At 53.7% G+C, this 24904-nt stretch overlaps 1 protein-coding gene and 2 non-coding genes across 3 annotated transcripts; 2 read left to right on the plus strand and 1 right to left on the minus strand.

Moving 5' to 3' along the window:
* Positions 1-2199: 2199 nt before the first annotated feature.
* On the plus strand, positions 2200-24752 carry Egfl7 (EGF like domain multiple 7). The gene is made up of 10 exons (XM_035446650.1): positions 2200-2318; positions 17653-17743; positions 21076-21194; positions 21413-21529; positions 22372-22487; positions 22667-22762; positions 22928-23092; positions 23722-23786; positions 24219-24381; positions 24498-24752. The coding sequence occupies exons 3-10, from the start codon at positions 21106-21108 to the stop codon at positions 24518-24520; spliced, it is 834 nt and encodes a 277-aa protein (XP_035302541.1). The 5' UTR covers positions 2200-2318; positions 17653-17743; positions 21076-21105; the 3' UTR covers positions 24521-24752.
* On the plus strand, positions 23372-23451 carry Mir126a (microRNA mir-126a). Its single transcript, NR_105104.1, has one exon. It is a non-coding gene; the product is annotated as a microRNA mir-126a (primary transcript).
* Positions 23381-23438, minus strand: Mir126b (microRNA mir-126b). Its single transcript, NR_162751.1, has one exon. It is a non-coding gene; the product is annotated as a microRNA mir-126b (primary transcript).
* Positions 24753-24904: the final 152 nt, after the last annotated feature.

Raw genomic sequence — 24904 nt, forward strand, 5'->3', positions numbered from 1 at the left:
GTACCATGTGTGATTTTTGTGGATGGTACAAGTCTAAGTCAGGGCCTTACACTTGCACTGCAAGCATTTTACCAACAGAACCCCAGTTGTTTTGTTTTTTTAATTAAAAGGATTTATACTTATTTAAAAACTTCCCCAAGAAGCAAAGTAAAGGGTCATCCCTTGCTCCATCTCAGGAAATAAGCAATGAGCTATGTTACTATTTCTCTTGCTGTCCTCTCCATGAAACCTTGAAAGGGAAGTTCACACACATGCTACACTGTGTTCAGCAGAACTGCCAGTTGTAGAAGGACAGACATTTGCAAGTACGTTTTTCACAAGTATTCATGTGTGAAGTTGATGCTCCCTAACTCCTATGTACTCAGATATAGGACACCTGTCATTGTGGATACTTCCGGATGGCATTGGAATGACACCGAGTAAAGCTGATCACCCACCCTGGTATCGGTGGGTCTTGTCTAGTCAGCGAAGGCCACAGCACAGCAGAGAGGGAACAGCTTGCAGATGTGGCTCAGTACAAGAGTACTTGCTTGCTATGTAGCAGGCCAAGTTGCATCCTTAGCACTGGGGGTGTGGTGCAATAAATGCAGAGGGACCAGTAGAGCTGATAACCACACAGCTGGGACACAACCTGCATTGGTTGTCACCCCCACATAAGGCTTGAGGTGTGAAGCTGCTGGGGGGTAGATCAGAAGTGTGTGCAGGGGGAGGTGGAGAGACACGTGAGCTTTAAGACCTTATTCTTCACCTCTGGGCAGAAGTTGGCCAGTAATTTCCAACTGCGATCAGTATCTTGGGTGTCACTTAGTTAGCTGTGCAGTAAAGAGAATAGTGTGATGAATTGGGTCAGTACTGGACACTGGCACCCAGACTTCCCTTTCCAGCCTGGTTCCAGCCAGGTTCCATCCTGAATCCTTGTCTAGAACCAGTGGTCACAGTCTCCTCTGGGCCAGTCACTCCAGCCCATGCTGCTCCTCATGGCTTGCTCAGTCTGCTTTCTTATAGAACCCTGGACCACCAGCCTAGGTGTGGCACCACCCACAATAGGTTGGGCCCTCCCATGTCAATCCTAATTAAGAAAATGCCCTACAGGGCAATCTTTTATCTCTCTTTTTTTTGGTGGTAGTTTTTTTTAAAGATTTTATTTATTTATTATGTATACAACATTCTGCTTCCATGTGTATCTGCACACCAGAAGAGGGCACCAAATCTCATAACGGATGGCTGTGAGCCACCAAGTGGTTGCTGGGAATTGAACTCAGGACCTCTGGAAGAGCAGTCGGTACTCTTAACCTCTGAGCCTTCTCTCCAGCCCCTGGTGGTAGTTTTTTGTTTATTTTAATTTTACTTATTTTATGTACATTGGTGTTTTGCCTGCATGTATGTGAGGGTGTCAGATCTTGGAGTTACAGACAGTTGTTAGCTGCCATGTGGGTGTTGGGAATTGAACCCAGATCCTCTGGAAGAGCAGTCAGTGCTCTTAACTGCTGAGCCATCTCTCCAGCCTCTGTTTTTGTTTTTTGAGACAGGGTTTCTCTGCATAGCCCTGGCTGTCCTATATAACTCAGTCTGTTGACCAGGCTGGCTTTGAACTCAGAGATCCTCCTGCTTCTGCCTCCTGAGTGCTAGAATTAAAGGCATGTGCCACCGCTGCCCAGCTACAGACCAATCTTCTGGAGGCATTTTCTCAGCTGAGGTTCCCTCCTCTTAGATGACTCTAGCTTGTGTCAAGCTGACGTAAAATTACCTAGCACACGCCCACTTTGCTGGGCTTTTCATCCCTTCAAGTGATGGATGGAGTCCAGCCCAGGCTAGCTGGTTCCATAGAGGAAGTAGAACCTTAGTAGAGATCTCCTGGGGCCGGCCCTGGCAGGCATTCGGGGAAGGGGTGTCTCCAGGTTAGCTTCCTGGGGAGGTGCCCACCTTTCAGTATAGAAGCTGTCAACCAATCAGGATGTTGTGATGTCATAACTGAGTTAGTCATGCCTTCCATCTTTGCTTCTCAAAGGCTTTTTGGAGGAGCCATGCAACATTGCGTCAAGCTATCAGCTGACAGTGTGTTGGCTGTGCTTCCCACACTCTGGTCTGGAGTCCACCCAAGGGGTGAGGGGCAGCAAGTTCTGGATTACTCCTGATTCAGGATCTTGGCCTATGTGGAAATACTGCCACCCTGTGGTTAGTTGGTGAATTACACCAGGGGTCTGTCTTTATGCCTTACCTATCGATGCTGAAGGATCTCAGGCCTGGGTCCTAGAAGAGTGTCCAGTGGTCATGAGACCAGGGTTCTCTCTGCCCAACCAATTCCATGGAGGTGACAGGTATTGGTGACTTGGGGGTGATGGTCTCCTGGGCAGGTTGGCTTAGGCTTTGTGTCTTGGGTGGGGCTCAGACCCCAGTTCCAATGAACCTAGCAAAGGGATAAGACCCAAGTATCATGGGAACCCGGAGCCCAGCTCCAGGGCTCCAGAAGGCAGGCCTTATAGAGTGTAGTGTTGGGCCTGGGCCACAATGGTCAGAAGCCAAAAAGTCCGGTCTCCATAGCTCAGCCCATGCTTCCTGGGGGACCCAGATGATGAAGTCAGCCGGGCAAGTTAGAGGCCACTGGGACTTCCTCTGATTCTGGGATTCATGAAGGCATGGCCTTCACCAGACTGAGCCAGATCATGGCCAGCATTCAGACGTGTTCCAGACGTGAGGGAAGGCCTCTCCTTGGGCCACCCCTCCAGTCCACAGGGCAAGAGTGAGCACTACTCTGCCACAAACACCATCTGCTGGATAGGAAATTGAGGCACAGCTGGGGCCGATAGTTTGGATAGACTTGGTCGGCCACCCTAGGTGGTAGGCTGGCCTTGTCCTGTGTGTTACAAGGGTAAAGAGGAAGGTCACATTCCATGGCAGAGCCAGGACTCCATCATCTCCTCAGGGTATGAATGGGTGAGCCTGCAGCCATACCTGCTAGAATAGGGCTGAAGGCAAAAAGGATTGCAAGTTCCAGGCCAGCCTTAGCTACTCCATGAGACTGTATCTAAAGAGCAAGAAAAGATAGCTAGAAACTGTGCGATGGCTCAGCAGATGCCGGTCCTACCACCATGCTGGAAGACCTGAGCTCCATTCCCACAGTGGGAGGAGACAATGGCAGGTCGTCTTTCGGCATATGTACTCATACACACGCATGTGTACAGACACACGCGATAAACAAACTATTCATTAATCAAAATAAAAAAAAGAAAACTAGAAAAGGGATAGGCCTACAAAAGGGTGAAGTCATTGGGACTAGCAGATAGTAACCACCTCCTCAGCCTGGCTTAGTGTGCTGGGTCCATCACCACTCCCCACCAGCTAAGCCTAGACGAGGGAGTTGTGATTTATGCCTGGGATGGAAGAAATGAGCTCAGGCTGCTGATCCCATTTTACACACACACACACACACACACACACACACACACACACACACACACCCACCACCACCACCACCACCACCAACACCACCAGCAACAACAGAGAGACCATCCCAGAAGGACCTAAGCAAATAACAAGGGTTCCAATCCACTGCCTGGTTTCCTCAGATCCGCCCAGGAGGGAGGGAGTGCCATGCCTCCTTGCAGCAGCCCAGCCTGCCCAGAGCTGTTCCATGTCCACTAGAGGGCAGTTGGGGGCCAGGGCTCCCTGACATCACCTGAAGTTGTACAAGGAGTGGGAGCTTGTTAGTCAATACCCCTCATTTTCAGTAGCTTCAGCTCCCCTGAGGAACTGCAGAGCTTTGGCGGCAGGGGTAGTGGTGGGAGCAAGCAAATGTGTGTTGAACTCTCTAGTTTAGTGCATCCTCCAGTGGTCACAGCTTCTCTGGGCCTTGGTTTTCTCATCTGACAAATGTGGAGCATGTTGGCTGCCACAGGGCAGCCACAAGCTGAAATGATGTCCCTGCATAGCTGGGATCTTTCTAAAGTGGTTGCCAACTGCCCTTTTCCTTTCCCTGCTGGGAGTAGGTGTTGGTCCTCTCACAGGCCTCCCCTCTCTCCTGCCCCTTGTAGCACAGGGGACAGACAGGAAGGCGGGCAGAGTAAAGCAGTATTTCCTCTTGGGCCAGGGGGCGCGAGTGCAGGCCCTGATAAGACACACATGGCTCTCTGCACGTCCGCCTTTTGTCCCAGCCCCCGCCAGCCTTTCCTGCTCAGGCCTGCCAGGGAGGGAGGACTGTGACCGGCCTGTGTCTCCCTCCCCTCTGCCTCTCTCAGGCCTTGTTTCTTTTGTCCCTGGGCTGCTAGCCCAGGAGAATTTGAGGCCCTAGCACAGCAACTGGGTGACCAGCATACCCCACAGGCATAGGGGCTTCAGGCCTGGGCGAAGGCAAAGGACAGTGTCACACTGTAAATGCTGCCCAGACTCACAAAGAACATAAAGCCCACCCTGGGGTCCTCCTCTTGCTGTGGAGTGAGGGTGGGAGATGGGCAGCCCCCTACTCTTGCTTATTCTGCCAGCATTAGGAATCCTGGCACTCCTGCAGTCTGACCCCACCCCAGGCTCCCTCAGTGGCTTTCTAGCCTGGGGACCCAGAGAGGCATGGGCCTAGAGGGCTAAGAGTCCCCAGGCTGCTCTTTCTGTCTGTCTTCCATGACACTCCAACCAAGCCCAATGACAGACTGAGGGATTGATATCTTTGCCTCCATGGTCCACAGTAGCCACACAGTACCCAGTGACCAAGTAGTAACATCCTAGAGACTACACAGTGACATCATGATTGCATCATGATCATTGAGTAACCATCTAGCTATCATAGGGACCACCCAATGACACTCTTGTTGACAGAAGTAACCACTCAATGGGTACTCAGGGGATAGAGTGACTTCAGAGTGGCTACACATGACCACATTGACTACAGTGGCCATATTGTAGGCATTCAGTGATACAGTGACCACAAGGAACACATAGTGAGCCCACAGTCCCCATGTAGTGACCAGTAACTATGGTGATCATGCATGCAGCGGGTCACTGTGTTCAATGGGAGGTCACTAGATGATCATTGCATGGTCATTGTAGTCATTGTGTGGTCACTGCATGTTTTCCGTGGCTGTTAGTGTTAACTCTAGTCATTGGCAGTCATTGTGTTCTTGGAACACAGTTTCTATAGTCACTTGGTGGTCATTGTGTGGTCATTATGTGGCTCCTGTGTTCACTTGGTGGTTATTGTGGTCATTTGGTAGTTATTGAGTGGGCACTGTACAGTTTATGTGGTCATTTGGTGGTCATTGTGTTGTCTCACCTGGTCTTTGGGTGGTAATGGGATCGCCAATGTAGGTCACTACATGATGACTACCTGGTCCTTATGTGTTTACAACACATTCATTGGACTGTGTGGTCGTTCACTGAATGGTCATTGTTGTCACTATGTGACCATTGCATGGTCACTGTGGTGACAACATGGTACTGTCAGTATGTGGTCACTACGGTCATTGGGTGGTCACTGCATAGACATTGAGATCATCATGTGATAACTACACAGTCCCTGTGGTCACTGTATAGTCACTGTGTAATTGCTGCATGGTTGTCAGGCAGTCACTACGTGACTGCAGGGTGGTTGCTAAGCGATCAGTGTGGCAACTGCAGCCGCTGTGGGGTTCTATTTCTTTCAGGCGTTACGTGATCAAGGTCATGGAACTGCCTCCCTGCCTGGTTCATTCTGGTGGTGTGAATGACAGAATCTTTCTCTTCTGGGCGGTGCTCCAATGCAAGTGCGTGTCCTCACCATCCGTCATGGGTGGACAGTTAGGCTGACAGCTGCCCTGGCTGCTGTCATAGTTCTACAGTGAACACGGGAGGGTGGATGTCCCTTCCAACACTGACCTCATGTTCTTTCCCACACCCTGTAAGGGGGCTGCTGACCTCATAGTGCATCTGCTTTCATGTCTAGAGGAGCCCCACACTCCTTCCAGGCTGTTTTCCCCCCTACCATCTCTAAGTGTCTTTCAATAGAATAAATGCACTCACAATGTGGTCATCATAACCATTCATCCCAAAACTTTTCTTGCCTAAAGTTGAAACTTTCCCCATTAGCAGCCATCCTCCTGGCCCCATGCCCAACTTCCCAGGACTACTGAGAGGCTTTATATGTTTCCTACACAGGACACTTCAGGCACATCTAGTATATCCTACACCACTGTATTCTGCCCCTGGCCAATTCCTCCATGCTAGAGCATATACTAGAACTCTGTTCCTTTGTTTTACTTATTTACTTTTGGTTTTTTGAGACCACGTCCTCACTATATAGCTCTGGCTGACCCAGAACTGGCTATGTAGACCAAACTGGCCTCAAATTCACAGAGATCCACCTGTCTCTGCCTCCCAGGTGCTAGGATTAAAGGTGTGTGCTACTACCCCTGGGCTGGTCCTTTATTTCTGTTTACTTGTTTGTATTCTGGGGATGGAAACCAGGTCCTTGTGCATGTTCTACAAACCCTGCACTGAGCCACCCCGCTGGAATAACAGTACTTTGTTCTGATTCTGCTACACACTGCTTATTTCCCATCTGTGGTGTCCCCCTCCTGGCTCTTGTAAATGCTAGTACAGACCATGTAGACAGGGAAACCACTTCCGATCTTTTTGGAGGCTACCTGGGATCAGAGTTGCTGAGTCCTTTGAACTTCCTCATCCTTTTGCCTCCTCCCAAGTGCTGGAATTGCAGGACTAGTGATGGAAGCCAGGGCTTCATGCCTACTAGGCAAGCACTCTACCAACTGGTGTCGCATCCCTGACTACAAGGCTCTTCCTTTTCATATGTGGTTTTGGAAACCAGTGGCCCCTCAAACCATGGATTCCCATTCGGAAGCAAAAGGAAGCAAACTGCGGACACACTTGTGGCATGCACCATTTTTAAGGAGCCTTTGTTAGACAGCTTTGGAGACATGAAGGTCTGGGGAGCTGTGGACATTTCAGGGGATCCCTAAGGATCAGGCATGAGGGTGCTTCTGTGGAAAAATGTTCCACAATAGGACCATGATGGTGGAGTCCCCAAACCCAACTGCACAATGCTTGAACCTACCGCTTGTGCTCTTGGGGCAGGGACCCACTCTGCCTGGTGCTCTGGGGTGGACATGTATCATCACACTTGTCCACACCCCAAGAATGCTCAGCACCTAGGCAATCTTCAAGCACAAGGAAGTTCCCCATTGATGGCTGAGTTCCTGTGGTGAGGGGCAGATACAGAAATCTCTCTCCACGTGGCTCAGGTCTACTTTGAACCTAAAACAGACCAGAAGCATAAAGCCTCTTAAAAGTCCTCAGTGAGGCTGATATGCAGCCTGGGCCCCTCTGACACCCCCCCCCCCCCGAGACTGGGAGGTGGTTTGGGATGGAGCTTGCTGACCTTTCAGCCCTCAGGACGTGCTGCCTGTTACCAAGGTGTGTGTGACTGGCACCACAGCCCTACAAATGCCAGATTTGGAGACATCTTTTTTATACTTGTGAACATTAATCTAGCTGTATCTCCTGAAGAGTCCAACCTATTTCAAAGCCCAATCAACAAACAAAAATTGATTCTAATTTTTATTTACAAAGAATAAACAAGTGGTCCCTATCCTGGAGTAGCTTGCTCCAGACACCTTCTGGGCACAGGCTGGGTGCTTCTCCCAGAAGGAAGCAGCTGTGTCTCCTACCACACCCTCTCCAGGAACAGGGCAGGAAGAGCTTGTGGCTCTGAAGGCCTCCTGGGCTGGGACCTGGACTCCACAGGGTGGTTTCCACACATGGCCGTAGCACACAGGAGGAGGCCCTTTAAAGGCATCTGGGAGGCCAGGATAACTCTCTCACTCAACCCACAGATCATCAGTTCCTCCCCACAGCTAACCAGTGCCCCAGTCAGCTTCCCATCAGCCTCCACCACCCACCAGCCCCTGTCATTACCAACATACTCTCACTAGCCCCCACTTACTCACCAACCCCAACTCACCAGCCTCTACTCACTTACCAGCATCTCTACTACTCGCCAGCCCCCACAGCTACCGGACCACACGTGCCTGGCCCTGTAGCCTGAGCTAGGGGTTTCCGGCCATTGTCCAGACCAGAGCTGGCTCAGGAAGCTGTGCTCAGAAAAGGGTGATAGTGGGGGAGGGGCTTGAGGACATCCTGGCTGAGTCCAGAAGGGGCCATGTGGGATGGCATGGGGCTTGAGTTGAGTGGGGGCAGGGGTTCCTAGTGACCGCCAAGGGCTTAAGATGGCAGGGCGTTCCACTTTCTCCTGGCCTTTTTTTCAGCCACGGCTCCTGCCTGGCATGATGAGGACTGAGAGAGTACTGACAGAGTACTAACATCCCACATGATATAAAGACTGGGTGAATGGCAGCCTGGTGTTCCCTAAGATGAAGAAACAAGACTAGAACAGGTGGAGCTGTGACTGAGACCACACAAAGACCTGGGGTTCTCAGGGCCCTAGGGAAACCCTGAGCGTAGGACTGATTGGAGCTGGTGTTGTCCTCACACAAGGTCTGCCCCCCAAACCCCATCCCAGATAGGGAGAGTGTGATCAGCCAGGCTGCGGCTGCAGAGCAGTGAAGCAGAACAGCAAGAAATTCCAAAAGGCAAAAATTCTAGGAATCATCCTTGGGGGCAGGGATAGGTCCTAGCTAGGCCAGCTTACCCACAGCAGGCCCCTGCTAGGATCTGTTCGCCTGGGGTCTGCAGAAGGACATCCCATGTATTTGGCCCTTGGAGGTATGATGGAGGCTGGTTCTTGGGGCCAGGAGAGCCTGTGCCAGTTCCTAGTCCACTCAGCCAGGACTCTTGGCTCCAGGGCCATTATGCTTAATTACCCAGCCCTGATATCCCATCATGTCAGAACTGTCACTCCCACCAGGACTTTGGGTGCTGGGATTCATTGCTCCATTGACCACCTCTCCTATAGGTAGACTTGATGCTGGAGTCCACAATCACTGCCCAGTTCACTTTGTCTGCCCCAGGCCAGGGTCTCAGCTTCTCCTCTCTATGCCTCAGTGCCCCATCTACAGCAAGGTGAGGGAGCTGACACTCTTTGTTATGCCTAAGAGCTTTACAGGGGCTGAAGGGGACATGGCTGAGATCTGTTCCCCAGAGGAGGCCGCAGCAGCAGCAGCAGCTCCCACAAGTCCCTCACTCTAACCCTGGATGGGCATCCTGATGGAATGGTGCACTGTCCCCTCCAGTTGCCTCATCCTCACTAGCTCCTACAGGTCCCCTGGAGTTGGACAGAGGCTGTGAATATAGAGGGGTAGTGCTATGGAAAACAGCTGGGGCTAGCTCTTTAAGAGAATGAAATACTGACTAGCATTTGACCCTGGCCTCCCAACCAGATGCACTGTCACAAAGGGTTGTTTATGGTCTGAAAAACAACACATCACCAGGCACAAAAGTGCTAAAAGAGGGCATGTTCCATAGACAAATGGACACTCACTATGTGTTCTAGCCATATAATGGAATTTGGTTCAACCAGAATGAAGCTGTGATTCATGCTACAACTTGGAGGAAACTCAAAACTACAACGGGAAAGACAGCAGACACAATAAATACTGTCCTAATGGGGCCAATCCCTAGAGACAGACAATACATTAGAGGGTCACCTGAGGGCTGGGGATGGCCTGGCAAGACAACTGGAGCTCTCTTGAGGTAGTGACAGTACTCTAGAGTTGACTGTGATAATGGTCACACAATCCTCGATTGTCCCCAGTGCATTGAATCGTACATGTTCACGGGTGGACTATGTTTGTGAGCATCCTCTTGCTAAAGATGTTTTGCTACCAAGAGGAAACCATCTGCTGAGCCCAGCCTGGCCCCTCATGGGCTCTCTTCCTGACTGGCCAGAGCTATGAACCAGTGTTACAAGGATCCCAGGGCTCTCTGTTAGTGGGGTCCACCCACAACAGCCCTGTCACACCATGGCAGCCAGAGTCAACATCCTTGAGGAATTAGGAAAGTGGGATTGAGAGGTGATACATGCTGCTTGTAGCCACACTTGGCTTGGCTACAGTGGCAGAACCAGGTCTGGGCTAGGAGCAGCATCTCTAGGAGATCTTGTTTGATTCCTGTAGCAAAGTGCTGGCGGAAAGGTGGAGTGAGGGGGGTAGTTAATGCCTTAGAACCCAGAAACCTCAGCTTCTTCTCCCACGGGAGCCTCAGTTTATCCATAGATGAAGGAACCCCTGACCGCCACCTGCCCCAGGACTGAGATCAGTTTCTGTGCCCCTGCCCCCATCATGGAGCCTTTGAGTTTTTCCTCAGGAAAAGACCTCAAGCTAAATTTATGCCAGGGCCCCCTCAGGCTCACAGGAGGAGAGGTCAGGCTTCCTGCAGCCCCAGGCCCTGACGTAGTTCCTCTTCCCTTCAGTGGTGCTTCCATTGTTCTCAGGGGCCCGATTCCCCATCACCCAACACACACACTTCCTGTTTCCTGACCCAGAGGAAACAGAGATTTCTGGCGGGCCACAGATGCCTGCCCCCACCCCAGCTTTTAAAGGATATTAAAAATAACAAGAGTAGACAGCTTGAAGCTGAGCAGCATGGGTGCTTGAGGCAAGAGGAATCTTAGGGCCTCTGAATTTGGGACCATGGGTCCCTTTCATAGTAGTGGGATTGAAGATCCCGATCCTCCCCAATACTCCTGATATTCTCTACACCTGTTATGTGGGGAAACCTCCATGGAAGCCCACAAGAGCCTCTCTGTATGGACACTGACTCATCGCCTCCCAGCAGTCCCTCACCACTGTGACCAACTGGCTGTCACCAGGGAGAGAGATGCCCCCCCCACTCCACCGTGGCAGAGCCTGGGGAAGCTTCAGTCCTGGCAGTCTAGACCCCATAGTGACAGACTTTGTGACCTTGAACAGACATTCCCTTGGGGCTTTGGTGTGGACGGTGAGACAGCTCCTCCCCTCCAGGCATGGCCAGTATCACAGGGCCTGCCTGTTGGCCTGACTGTTCCTCTAGCTTCTCTTCCCCTGCTTCTGAGTGCCCACTCTGGGTCTCTCTATCATGGAGAGCAGAAGAGGACAGGATGGTTCTAAATGGGGGCTGGGATGTTGACCCAATAGCCACTTCCATTAATGTGACCTAGGACCTGAGTTTTCCGGGGACTTCCCTTTTTACCCTGGAGATAGAATATTTTTTTCCCTGTTGTTAAGGGCTGTATTGCCCATTCATGAAGCTCAGCAAATTGGGGTAGGAGAAACCTAGAACCCAGAACAAGCTAACATACTCGGATACATCACCTATCTCTTCACATTCCAGTCCATGATACCTCTCTCCTTCCTTGGTGCCCTTACAATACTTCTGCCTCGATGTTGCAGACTCTGGCTGCTCCTCTGGAGTCCCCGGCACTGAGTTAGGAGCCAGGGAATCTCCTTGGGAAATGAATCTTCCCTTAGGGTGGAATTCTGTGCCTCGAGTCCTGACACTGAAGAAGCAATAACATGCACTGTCAGTGTCGACTCACCAGAACAGCTAAAATGACAGCAGTATAGACTGCCTGCTGAAGGCGTGGAGGTGACCCGGTACTCCAACAGGATAGGGAAACCTGTCCCACAGTCACTGGCTTCCTGCCTTTCCTGGAATCAGTGCCCCCCAAAGATAGAGAGATGCACAGGTGTTCAGGTCTGGGAGAAGCCTGGGCTCTGAAGGAGGCCCCATGGAATGTGTCAAGGCATGTGGATAAATGTTGGGCTGTGCCCCCATGGGCTGCAGTATGACCTGAAGTGGGGACACACAGCAGCCACAAGTGACCACAATACTGGTGAGTCTCATGACATACCATGGGCTTATAGTGGGTGGTCAGGACAGTGGGCAACCTGGGCTGTGGCAGTGGGGCTCTGTCTTCAGCCTGGGTCACTGTCAACAGGGCTGTATAAGCACACAGGCCTGCACTCACTATGTCACCAACACCTTATAATGTCAAGTGGCCACCAGCCACCCGGGGCTTTTACTTTTTCTGTAACTGCCCTGCACTGCTTCTGCTCTCCCAAAGTCCCTTGTTCCTGTCCTGCTCCCTGGAGGGTGGGGAAGGGCCATTGCAAGTAACCCATGGGTCTTTGTCCTGAATGTGGGCTTTATAGAGGTAGACATGCTCTGATTTCATCTCTGGGAGGCTTATGAGCATGATGGGGGAGGGAACTTACTGAGGTCCAGGAGGGCCTTGTGGCTTGCAGTTTGGGGACAGTGGCAGGGAGAGGATAACGATTCCTGTCATACTTTAGAAGCAAAGCTTATGGGGAAATAGTGGAGGCTGAATGAGGAGAGGCTGGATATCTTCCAGCCATGGGACACTTTGAGGGCCAAACAGGGAGACCCTGGACAGCTCTCAGCCTTTGGCCTACACATTGAGTGGAGAGCATAACCAAGGTTCCCCATGGATGTATGGTAGCCTCTAGGAAAAGAGCTGTGAGGAGGCAGGACCAAGTGTCCCCAGCAACCTCCACTGCTTATGCCTGGGCTCTTTGTGCAGGTCATTTGCTCCTATCTCCTGGTTCATTTCTGTGAGCTTCTGCAGCCCCAGCTGACCGGCAGAATTCTCAAGAAAGAGTGTCTCCAGGGGGGCGGCTGCCGTAGACATCTCTCTCTAACCCATGAAGCCTGATGGAGGGATAGGGCAGGGAGGGGAAGGGAATGGAAGCTCAGGTCATGCTGCAGACCCCACTTCTGTTCATCTAAGCCCTTTCTTCCCTCTGTGTAACTCGGTGGTGGACTACCTATCTGTCCAGGCAGCACCCTGCCCAGTCATGTCCTTTCCAGCCCTCAGTAAGGACTGGTCATTTGGCCAGGCGCATCCTTTAATGGGAAGTTGGGCCCAGGCTTGGCTGACAGAGCTATCCTGTTCCTATGTCAGCCACCAAGCTGGGAGATAAACAGGAAGCCCCATCTCTCTGCAGTGCAGTGTGCTGGTCTTTCCTTCCTGAGGTGCAGCTGGCTCATACGCCTGTGCCTGCTACCCCTCGGCCTTGTACTGTCCAAGATGCCCAGGCAGGCCTCTGTCGGGACCTAGGTCTTCCCTCTCCTGGGGCTGCAGAGGCCAGACATTCAGCAGTGAGGGGTCCAAGGAAAGTCCTGGGAGACCAGGGAGGCTCTGTTCAGCCCCTGTCCCTGCACCCTACCTGGCCTGTGGGAAGGTAAGGCAACCGTGTTCCTTTAACCATCAACCTCAGAGCATTGACAGGTAGGCCAGAAGATAGCTGAGAGACATGGGGAAACTGAGGCACAGTGTGGGGAGCAGTTTCCTGACTGCAATAGTTCCTGCCTTTAGTGACACTTTAATCAGGGCGGGGCTCCTGACCCAGGGCTTTAGGCCCACATATGGGCCATGCCCATCTGATCTCCAGTTTGCAGGAACTGTGGGAGATGGGGGGGTATGTGGGGTGCCTTAGTGGCAATGGGCGATGACAGACCAGAGTAGGAGGTCCCCTGGCTCCTTCCAAAGTTCAGTGACTGTAAACAAGTTCCACCAGTGAGAAGACAGGCCTGAGGCAATAGGCACTTCAGAGGTGGGGAGGGGAGTCCCTGAGCATCTCTCTAGACCATAGCTCCTTCAGCAGCTCCAGGGACCTGTTAGCCAGCTCCTCCTCCCCCCTGGTAGTCCCTCCTTCTTCTGTCCCTGACATACCCAGTGTCAAGGTGAGACTCCAGCCTGCCCTCTGTATCTGTGCCTGGTGTTGAGGGATGTCTGTGAGTCAGGTCCCATGGTGGGATTCGGGTGACAGTGTGGGGCAAAGCTGGCACACTGAGGCTCTGAAACAAGGATCTCTTTTCGTGGGTTTGTCCAAGCCTTGGCTGGGTAGGGAAAGACAGAGTAGTCAGGAGAGGAATCCAGACACATGGGCAACAGACCAGCAAGACTACCTACCCACACTGGCTTGTGGTCCTTCACAGGTCTCCATAGGCAGACCCGTGGAGCTCTTACTTGGAGTCTTCCCTCCACACATGTAAGTCTGGCAGTTTCCCTAAGCACTGAGCACCAGTGGGAGGGTGGATCACAACTCTGCCACACTCAGCCACTGCCGGCACAGCCAAGTCTGATGACTGCTTTCCCAGACAGACCGGAGTTCCCTGAGGGAAGGAGGGCGCTGCTCCTGAGCTAACCTGTTTCAGCTCTGCTCCATCTCACTGCTCACTTGGCCAAGTCCCTTCCCTCTTTGAGCCTCAGTTTCCCTTTTAGTATATGAAAGGATCTGAATTGAGCCAGTCCAATGATTGCTGATCCCTCTATGGACGAGGGAAAGGCAGATGGCTCAATACTTGAGCTGGGACACAAAAGGGCAGTCCCAGGTGACATGAGAGAGGGGTATCTCTAGGACCTGGCTCCCACTGCTGGTGGGATACTCTAGCCCTTGTGGACAGTATGAGCCCTTGGATGAAAGCAGGAGCCAAGTAGAGCAAGGCAATGGAGGGCTGAAGGTGTGGCAAGTGTGTGCCCAAAGGAGGAGGTGCGGATGGGGCCTCCACCTATCAGGTCTGCATTTAGGGCAAGAGTACCTTCTAAAATCTCTCTCTAGATCCTCAGACCAACAACATTTGAATGCCATGAGCCCCTTTAACCATTATGACTCTGTTGACCAACACCTCTCCTGTCCCCTTGGGACAAATGGGGAAACTGAGCTCTGAGAAGAGGCAAGTACTCTCCTAATTGCCCGGAGCCCTGTCCCCTGTGCACGGGCTGAGGACTCCAGCAGTCTCCTCCCCTGGCTGTGTTGGGGGGGGGGGTGTGCTGATGTTGAGAAGCAAGCAACAGCAGGGTGGGGGCAGCACCTCCAGCCCACCAGGAAGCTCCCAGGCTGCCCCACCTCCATCCTAGCCCAAGTTGTCCAGCTGGGTGGGGTGGGAGAGAGGTAGGGCACAGAAAGGAGATGCCCCGGGCATCACCGAGCAGGCTGAGCCAAGGCAAGGCTGGTTACCATAAGGACAGCCAGGGGTGGAAGGGTTTAGCTCTAGGCGCCCTCAGTCACTGAGGTCTGTGCACGTTCTTGGCAGCTGCCCAGTCCTCGGTGCTGCATCCTTCCCATCTACTTCCATAGGGTCTATGGGTCTCGCCTGAGTCTCCCACTGTTGAGTGTCTCACTGGCAACTGGGATCCTAGGGAATTATGGAGCCCCACTTTTGCCACTGAAAAGCCTTTCCCTTTCACAGCCTTCTGAGGCTAAGGGAGGGAGGAGAGGCTAAGAGCACCCTTTGCTCCCCCAGGGATAGTCATCCCAGGGCACCTGTGTCAACTGAACCCGGAGGTTTTCGGCTCCATCTGCACACCTCTAGAGTCACTGCCAGCCTGGGCAGCTCTCCTGGAGGGAACAGCCTGGGCTCTAAGAGAGTCTGAGCTGAGTTTGAGCCAGTGTTTGCCCCAGTCCTGGGCCTTAGGACCCACAGAAAAAGCTCTTCTCAGACCATCTGTCCTGTCTTGCCCACCCCTAGTTCCCATCCAACTGCTCACCACCAGTGCTCTTCCTTGGTCACGGCTACAGGAGAGCAGGCTTCCCCTTTCAGGTACCTACATGGCATTGCACACATCTAGGGAGGATCCAAGCTCCTGTGTCCCAAAGAACTGGAAGACCCCTTCTGTCATCCACATGGATGTATGTAGTCCTGTGGTTCCACTACCTCTGTGGAATGGGAAGGACCTGGTCACACCTCCTGTTTCATACTGTCACCAGCCAGGTTGTCCCTGAAAACAGGCTGGGGCTCTGGCTGCTTCAGGGCTAGACCCTGGAGTCCCAGGGGGACAAAACCCCCCTCCTCCACAGTTTGCTCAGCCCCCCTCCCTTAATGCCCCCCTCAGCCCCTTGGCCTCCTGTTTGTTCGCTGACGGATCCCTGTTATCAGCAGAGAACACACACAGGAAGTCCGGCGGGAAGGGCCCATCCCAATCCCGATTTACACGGGATGGAGCATAAAAAGCCACCCTTCCTCGCCCGGGAGGAGCCTCTGTGTACCAGCAGGCTGCTGTGCAAGCCACGAGGAAGGCTGAAGCTGACAGGACAGGCGGGAAGACCTCAAGAGGGGTCTTGGGCAGCAGACTCTCCCTTGAAGGGCAGGGTGCATGATTGGCTCATGGAGGCAGCAGAGATGGCCATGGCCAGGCCTGGGCGGCATCAGGTATGCAGGATGGCCCTGCAGGGTAGAAAGTGGGTGGAGTGGGCCCTGAGTGCCCCAGGACCCAAATGAAATGGTTTCGATACCCATCAGCTGGGGTTGGGTCTGCTCAACTGTGAGGTACGCTGTCCTCACTGTTAGCCATTCTTATCTAGCAGAGGAGACCTTAGGGCCTGATGGCCCAGCACTTGTTCTGGGTGGCTCAGCCAGGACTCCACACCTCACCCCTGAATGCCCAGCAGCATGAAAGGAGAAGCTGAGAGTAGCTTAGCCCCCAACCCACCTACCTCCTGACCCCACTCTTTCTTTCTTTGGAGGATCCCCTGGGTAGGTGTCAGTTCTCAATCCAGCAGTACCCTCATCAAGGCTTATGTCCTCTACCTTGCTGAGACAGGGGTGGGAGCTCCCAAGCTTGCCATTAGTAGTAAATGAGCATTCCTGGGGAATGGAAGTGCTGGCCAGGAAATCAGGCCCTAAAGTGGGAACTCTAAAGCCACGTTTGTAACCTGGATGAGCCATGCACATGGAGGGGGTAGGACGAGCCCATCTCTTTTGGGCTTTAGGCTTAGGGACAGCTTCCTGATGTGCAGTTGGGGTCACCTTGGTGATCTTATTGATCCATCTTGGCTCCTGGTGAAGCCTCTTGAGCTCCCTCTCCCTAGTACCTGAGCCCTGTTCTCAGCACCCCCTCCCCAACAACATGGGGCCTCCTGGACCCTTCTTCCACTCAGTGGCATCTCTGGGAAGCAAACCTTTTTCAGACTAGAAAATTAGTTATGTCTCAGTCTAGGTGAAGGCAGAGAAGACCAGTAAAAGCTATCTAAGTTGCCCTCTGGCCAACTGACAGTGGAAAGAGAATCACTGGTCAAAGGTGCAAATGTCCACAGCTCCAGGAGCCAAAATGGGGTGAAGGCAAGGGTTGTGCAGGTGCTCTCCCCCTCAGAGCATCAGATGTAGCTCTTGACTGCTGAGACTGAATGATAAATGCCTTGCATAGGCTCAGGGGTCCAGGAGCCCCATTTACAACAATAGGTACAGATCCATTTGCCAGGAGGATTTCTAGTTCAGGGTTATAGCCACTGAATAGAGGAGAGGCCTTGCTCAGGAACCCCTCCCTTCAGCTCCTGTACACGAACCGAGGTGGGCCAGGCTGGAGCTCTGAGCTGCAGGCCTTTCCTCTTAGTGTATATGCTCTGCACACTGCACTCAGCTTCATGAGGGGACGGGGCAGCGCTTCTACTCAGCAGGGTTTCCAGCTATCTTTAGGCAACTCAGGGATGGAAGCAGAGGTCACATTTGACAGAGGGCAGGGAGCTGGGCAGGTAAAGCCTATCCCGAGCTAGGGCATGCTGTGGTTTCTGTGGTCAGGGGCTCCTTCTGGGAGCAGATATAGGCCAGGTCAACCTGGGATGTGATGGGTAAACAGAGTGTGTGTGGGGGTGTCTGTAGGTCTAGAGCAGGTTGAAATAACATAGCTATATGGAAGCCTAGACTCCAAGCTTCTTTCCAGCCTGTGGACATGAGAGTAAACAAGGTCCCAATTCACACCCCATCTCTAACCCACAGCCTCCAGCAGCAGCAAGACTCTGGCTGTTCCATCTGCTCATAAGAATAGCTGCCACCAGCACCCAGGGGATGACTAGAGGCCAGACCACAGGTGAGTCCCCAGCAAGCCTTCTGGACAGCAGTCAGGAGTCCCGCCTTGCAGGGAGCATTCACAGGAACATGTGTTAGCCAAGGCATGGCTAGGGTTGGAGAACTTGACAAGGCTTATACACCTTAAGAGCTGGGACAACCACAGAGGCAACAAACAGAATGAATTCAGAAATGGAGACTGGGAAAGAGGAAAGATGACAAACCCAGAAGCCTGGGGGCGGGAGGGGAGGCTGTCCGCTCATAGGAGCAGCACGGGTGGTCCTGACTGTCTCCAATAAGGCAGTGACACCAACCAAAGCAGCCAAGGGATGTCAGGAGACATCCTCAGCAGGTCTCCCCATGTAAGAAAGGCCTATGACTGCCAAGGTTTGTGGTCACACCTAGATCTCCTCTGGGCTCTGCCCAGTGATCTCAGTCTAGTATTGGAGCTGGGTGTGTCATGATGCCCACCCTTTGCATGGCTGTAGGACCAGCTGACTTCACCTCTTGTCTGGTATCTAGTTGCCTGGTCAGCTGTAGTCTTTTAATGCCACCCAGCAAGCATCAGCCAGGAGGCTCAAGAGTTAGCCAAGTCCTTATGGGAGCCACTTATAACCTCCTGACTCCTAGAACCTGTTTAGTTCTATATCCCCAGGAGCTACGCGATCTGCTGCAGGGCTGAGTACAGACAGGATGCATGAAGGGGGCTCGAGGGGCAGCACTCAGAGGCTGGATCGCATCTGGACCATCAGGGTCTGGCTTACTCGCTACAAAGCTCCTGAGAGCCTCCGCCACTGAGACTCAGTTTCTCCAGCTGCGAAATGGGGATGGATGGAGCAGGGAGCCCATGGGGAGGGAGTAGGGATCCTGCTCAGGCATCAGGTGGGGCGGGGCCGAGGGCGGGACGGGGCGGTACTGGGGACCCCACAGCGCGGTGGCGGCGGCGCGTGCGAGCCCCGGACCGCGCGGTGAGTGCGGAGGGAGCCGGGGGACGCGGCGCCGGGAGTAGGGATATGGAGGTAGCCCAGGAGGGGTCGGGGTGATCGGGACTGTCGGGTGCCAAGCTTAGGGTTGGCCACCCAGGCAACGCCGAGCGATCGCTGGGAGGTGAGCTTGCGGGGGCTGCAGCTGGGCCGTGCATGGACCCCATGCTCCAGCCGGGTCCTGCAGCTGCCAGGAAAAATGAGCCCCAGCGGCTTCGAGAAATGGCGACCCCTGCTGGCGGCCGGGGCGCCTCTCCCCTTACCCATCCTGGCCATGCGACCTCCAACAGGGTCGCAGCACCGCACAGCATAGCTCATCCGGGTAGTCCTGGGGGGTTGTCACACTCTGTCCCTACCCCTATGGAGCCTGGAAAGGGGCAGGGACCAGGCCATGGAGAGGACACCCCCACCGAGTCCGTCTGGTTACCATGCCTGTCTGGTCTCTCTACACCAATCCGTGGGTGCTGATGTCCAGACACTTGTCCCGCAGCAAAGGCACCCAGGGCCCTCTCCCTGGTGTCCAGGCTCCCCCTCTGCGAACCAGTCTACCCTTCAGGGACTGTTGAGCGGTAGGTGGAGAGGGGAGATAGCTGCTAGGGACCATGGTGATACTTGAGGGTCCATGATAACTTGTCAACTTGAGGGCCACAACCACAGCCTGTGCCTGATGCCTGGCCGGGGGGCACCTAGTGGCTAAACACCAAAGGAAATGAGCTGCCGGCCCAGTGCTGTCGTCTTCTGGCCTTGGGCAAAACATGACTTTTCAAAAATTGCTTCTCCTGTTTAAAACACAGTTCTCTTTCTAGACAGCCTATCCCCAGGAAGGTGCCGTGGACTAAGATTTGTGGGGGCAAAATGACATCTGGAGAGGAACCCTCCAGGCCCCGGAGGCTAGGCACACAGGGATTGTAAACCAACACCCTCTTGCCTGTGCCATATGCTGGTTTATATCTCTTTCTGGGCACTATTCCTCAGGGCCACCTGAAAATGACCGCTCCCCGATGGTGCCCTCCCTTCAGGGTTAATTTTCCCAAGCCAGCTCAGATAGAATGCAGGACACACCCCTGCCCAGATATTTCCCTTTGGTCTTCTTGCCCCCACATTGTCTCAGGTAACTCATCTCAAAGCTCTCTGCCCTCCTTGAACAGATAGGGGGTACAGAAAGAAGGCTCCCTATCACCTTCCTGCCTATGATTCTGGTACAGGACTATGTGGATTCAGAGTAGCCCTGAGTAAGTAGGCCCGGGCTTGCTCACCCCATGAAGAGGGGCTAGGCCAGCAGCCAGAGCTCAGTAACCATTTAATGCCATCACTGGTTACTATGGAATCCACTTATGGAGCAGAGGGGCCTCAGGTACCCTAGTGGTGCCTGAGAAAACTGAGTCTCACAGAAAGGGATTGCCCTAGGCTCCTTTACACCTGTCTCCTTCCCCATTCCTTTGGGGTAGGTCTTTAGGGCTGTGCAGGGTCTGGGGAGGGGGGTGCTGCCCCTTTAGGAAGCACCAATAGGAACCTGAGTGGAACCTGGCAGCCTCCCACACTCTTGACTCTATGCAGGACAATGGGACAGCTGCCCTCCCCTTGCACAGGTCTGACTCAGCCCCTTCGGCATTGTCACAGACCATTAAGTCTGGGCTGGGGCTTCTTGCATTCCTCACCAGCCTTTCTGCTCCGTAACACACAGCCATTAGAAGTCTGGAGATGGGCTCCAAAGACTTGTTGTGGGGAGGTTCCACTATACCCTGGGCGGGAGTAAAATAGGGTCACAGCCCTGGTAGCTGGTTTATACACATACTCTAGTCCAAAAGTGGGATCCCCTGAAAGCTGTTGATCCCCTTGCTGGTCAGAGCATGCACACCTGCAGGTAGCAGACATCTGTATATATGAAATCCTTAGTGCCTTGGGGGTTTGCCGAGCATTTGACAAAGAACCTCAAGTCCAAAAGGACCACATGGGACAGCAAGTCTCCTGCTGTGCTGGCTTCAGCTCCATCCACAGTATTCCATTTCAGACGGTGGAAGATACAGGAAAGCCCTCAATCCAGCTTGGGGTGGGGGTGGGGTGAGGGAAGACTGGCTTAGTTGCTCAACCCAGGCCCCACCCAGAACTTCAGCTGCCCTCTGTCTGGGTTTCGCTCTACCTAGCAGGATTCAGGTTCCTCCTGCCCCAGGAGTCCTGGTCAGCAGGCCTGCTATGTGTTTGCTGAGGGGTCAGCTTGGCTGGCAAAGATGGGCCAGAGGCAGGAGAAAGCCAGCATTCCTTTGGATGCTATTGCCTGCGGTAGTGGTAGCCTCAGCACCCAACAAGTGGGTACAGATTCCGCTGGAAGCCTGGACCAGGGGGACTGACAGGACCCAACCTTTTTCCTTAGGCCAGCAAAAGAAGGCTACCCCACTTAGATATGCAGACCATGTGGGGCTCCCGAGAGCTGCTTGTGGCATGGTGTCTAGTGTTGGCAGCAGGTGGTACTGAGCATGTCTATAGGCCCAGGTGAGCAAGGGCTTGGGTCTTGGGGTGCTGAGGTCTTGTCTAGAGCCCTTCAACCCTGCCCAAGGTGGGGGGGGCAATACTTGGAAACAATTTCCTGTGGGCTCCAGCTGAAGATCCTGCTCACAGCAACATTGGGAAGCCCCCATACCCCATGTTTCTACATACCTGGACTGGGAGAGTCCTAGCTCTGGATCCTCTGCCGACTCCATCCCCTATAGCCGCAGAGTGTGTGCTGTGGGAGTTTCTGGAGGTCCTATCTTGGAGTCCTTTGTGCAGCGTGTGTACCAGCCTTTCCTCACCACTTGTGATGGACACCGTGCCTGCAGCACTTACCGGTGAGTACCACTGCCCATCTCACCATTGCCAAACAGGAGTAATCCTTGGAGACCAAGAGCCTGCCTCCCCTGAGCTGGGGAGCTGAGGCCAAAGCAATGAGGCATTCTTGATTGGGGATCAAGGTGGCCTCCAGCTTTGAAGGCTGGTACCCAAGGATGCTGTGTAATTATTCCCAGCACTGTCCTCTGAGAGGATGTCACCTCGGGGGACACCCCCATATGTATAGGGGCTTCTCATAACATCTGTACCCCTCTTCTTTCAGAGTTTACTCCTTCCTTCTCAGCGTTGCTAGCTAGAAGTCCTTATCCACTGGGACAATGCCCATGTGGGCCATCTGATGTCCCATCAGGCTAACAGAACAGTCTGAGCAGCACAGGACACAGCCAAGAGGGCAGGCCCTTGTTCTGATGTGAGGAGTTCAGCCTCTGCCCTGCCTAGAAACACCTGAGAAAGGATTTCAGGGACTCCCGAACTTCCAAAGTTACTCGAGTGCTCGAGTCAGAGAGCAGCTTTAGCACCTGGGGCCCAGAGTCCTGGAAAGGAAAGCAAGCCAGGCCAGCTCTAAAGTGGGCACTGCAGGAGGGGCCAGCCCTGCACTAGTCCCTGAGCTTGTGTGTCTGTCATAAGAAGCTTGGTGGATTGAGTGGCACACACAGGCTTGTATGCTGACCCCATCTATGCCAAATGAGCTGGGGCTTGGGAAGGGAACCTCAGATCCTGGGACTGATGCTGGCTAATCATCCACAAACAGATGAGGTGGGTAGGGTGCATCCTACCTGAGAAAGACTTGGCATAGGTCACCCCATGTTGGACCCCTCTGAACCACCCTTATTCACCACAGAACCATCTACCGGACTGCCTATCGCCGCAGCCCTGGGCCAACTCCCACCAGGCCTCACTATGCCTGCTGCCCTGGTTGGAAGAGGACCAGCGGACTTCCCGGGGCTTGTGGAGCAGGTGAGGGCAATGCGCACTGTGCCCAATGTAAGACCCCACTTCCAGCTGCCCAGCAGAGGCCCTGCTGCCTTCTGTCCCCCAAGTAGTGCATCCTCGCTGCAGGGCAACCCTTCCCTGGCTGTCACAGGGCTCTGGAGACCCTCCTGAGTTGGTGACAAACAGGCCTCTTCTACCCACAGCAATATGCCAGCCTCCATGTGGGAATGGAGGGAGTTGTATCCGCCCAGGCCACTGCCGCTGCCCCGTGGGATGGCAAGGAGATACTTGCCAGATAGGTAAGCACCGCTCTTCTTCAAAGACAGGTCTTCTTGGTGCCTTGTATATTCTAGGTTACTGCCAGCTGAAGCAGTTTTCATTGATAAGTTGGTCCTAACAGGGGCCTGTGGCCAGGACCTTGCCTTCTGTAGACACAACTAGATCAACACCTTCATTTCCTACAGATGTGGATGAATGCAGTACCGGAGAGGCCAGCTGTCCCCAGCGCTGTGTCAATACTGTGGGAAGTTACTGGTGCGAGTGTTGGGAGGGGCAAAGCCTGTCTGTAGATGGAATGCGCTGCCTGCCCAAGGAGCGACCCTCCTTGGTGGCCCCAAGCCCCACAGCAGGTAATCTTGCCTTTCCACCATACTGTGACTGACCTGGGTGGTTGTTGGGTTGTGAGCACTGTTCTGTGGTTGAGCTGAGCATGGAGGTCACAGGGGGCAGCTCGCCCTGGGTGGAGGTCAGCACTGTGCTGCGAGGGCTGAGCCCAGACATCCCGGGCTGGAGGGAGGTTTCTGGAAGGCATTGTGGGGAGACAGGCATACCTGGAGTCTCATCTCAGCCAACTGAGTGAAAATGAGCCCCACCCTGGGTCTGGCAGCCTGGAGACGCCGTGTCTTTGCCGGTGACAGCACATTATTACTTTTGGTACGCGCTGTGACACTTCAAACTCGTACCGTGAGTAATAATGCGCTGTCAGCAGCCCAGCGCCAGGAGTGCACCGGACCTGCATAAGGATCGCCACTGGCATGCCAGACCCAAGACCTCGGTACCTGGTGGGGGTGGGGTGGGGGTAGGCAGGGGCTGCTCTGAGTTATGTGCTCTGGTAGGGCCTGAGACTTAACAGCAACATCCAGAGGCTCATCTCCAGGCTCTGCTCCCACAGCTGTGGCAGCAGACATAGGGCTTCCTAAGGCTAAGAGCTCGTTGTGGGGCAGGAAACTCCCCTGATTAGCACCCGATCTGCCCCCAGGAGTGGACAGCATGGTGAGGGAGGAGGTACACAGGCTGCAGTCCCGGGTTGATGTGCTGGAGCAGGTGAGGCTTGGATGGGAGTGAGTCTGGCTGGTGTCCACAGACCCCATAGTCTCTGGGGCTGTGGTTCCAAGCCATATAGGATGGTTGGGGGTTTTATGGGGAAGGGCTGTGGGGATTCTGGCTTTCTTACTATGCCAGGCAGCACTGTGTGGGATTCCCCAGCCTGGGAGGAACTGAGGTTCAGAGCCCACTTAGCCTGTTGTACAGGACTCTTCCAAGTATCATCAAGCCACAGGTCCCATGACTCCTAGCTTGTCTCTGGGTCCTGAAACCATTTAACTAGGTTGTGGGTATGTTATACACCTGTGTCTACTAGGTTTTGGGCTCCCTCTATTTGTAAGCAGGGCCCCTGCTGCTACAGCTCAGTAGGGGACTTATCGCACCCTTACTGGTCCTACCTGGTCACTTGGCTTTTTGCAACCTCCCTTACAGAAACTGCAGTTGGTGCTGGCCCCACTGCACAGCCTGGCCTCTTGGGCTACAGAGCATGGGCTACAAGACCCTGGCAGCCTGCTGGCCCACTCCTTCCAGCAGCTGGACCGCATTGATTCACTGAGTGAGCAGGTCTCCTTCTTGGAGGAGCAGCTAGGGTCCTGTGAGTGCCACACCTCCCCACCCACAAAGATCCTGGGGAACCCATGGGGTGGGTGGAACTACCCCTGGGGATTGGCAGATTTGCAAGTTTGCACCCTCTTTCCTTTCCTGCTCTAGGCTCTTGCAAAAAAGATCTGTGATAGCATCTGGTCACCCAGGTTGGACTAAGCTGTCACCCTTACATCCCTGCCAGCCGGACTTCAGGTGCTATCTGGTGGTGCCTGTGAGCAGAAAGCCCTGCTTGTCTTTCCCTATTTCTCAGGTTCCTAGGACTTGGGCATGGGGAGAGGGCATGGGGTCTTGTGACTCTCCCAATAGGGCTTTCCAGGAAAGGTACGCGAGCACCCTGTCCAGAGGTGAGGTGGGGATTGTCCCCATCTTTGTCATAATAAAAGCTGGGACTTGAACTGCTGTCAGTGGGTGAATTGGGACTGGGCGTGCACTGTACTCCCATCCTGGAGGCTCCAAGTAAAGTGAAGCACCTGTCTACACACAGGAGCTGCAGCAGGCAGACTGAGGCTCAG

This window comes from Cricetulus griseus, chromosome 6 (genome assembly GCF_003668045.3).
Source record: "Cricetulus griseus strain 17A/GY chromosome 6, alternate assembly CriGri-PICRH-1.0, whole genome shotgun sequence".
NCBI classification, from domain to species: domain Eukaryota; kingdom Metazoa; phylum Chordata; class Mammalia; order Rodentia; family Cricetidae; genus Cricetulus; species Cricetulus griseus.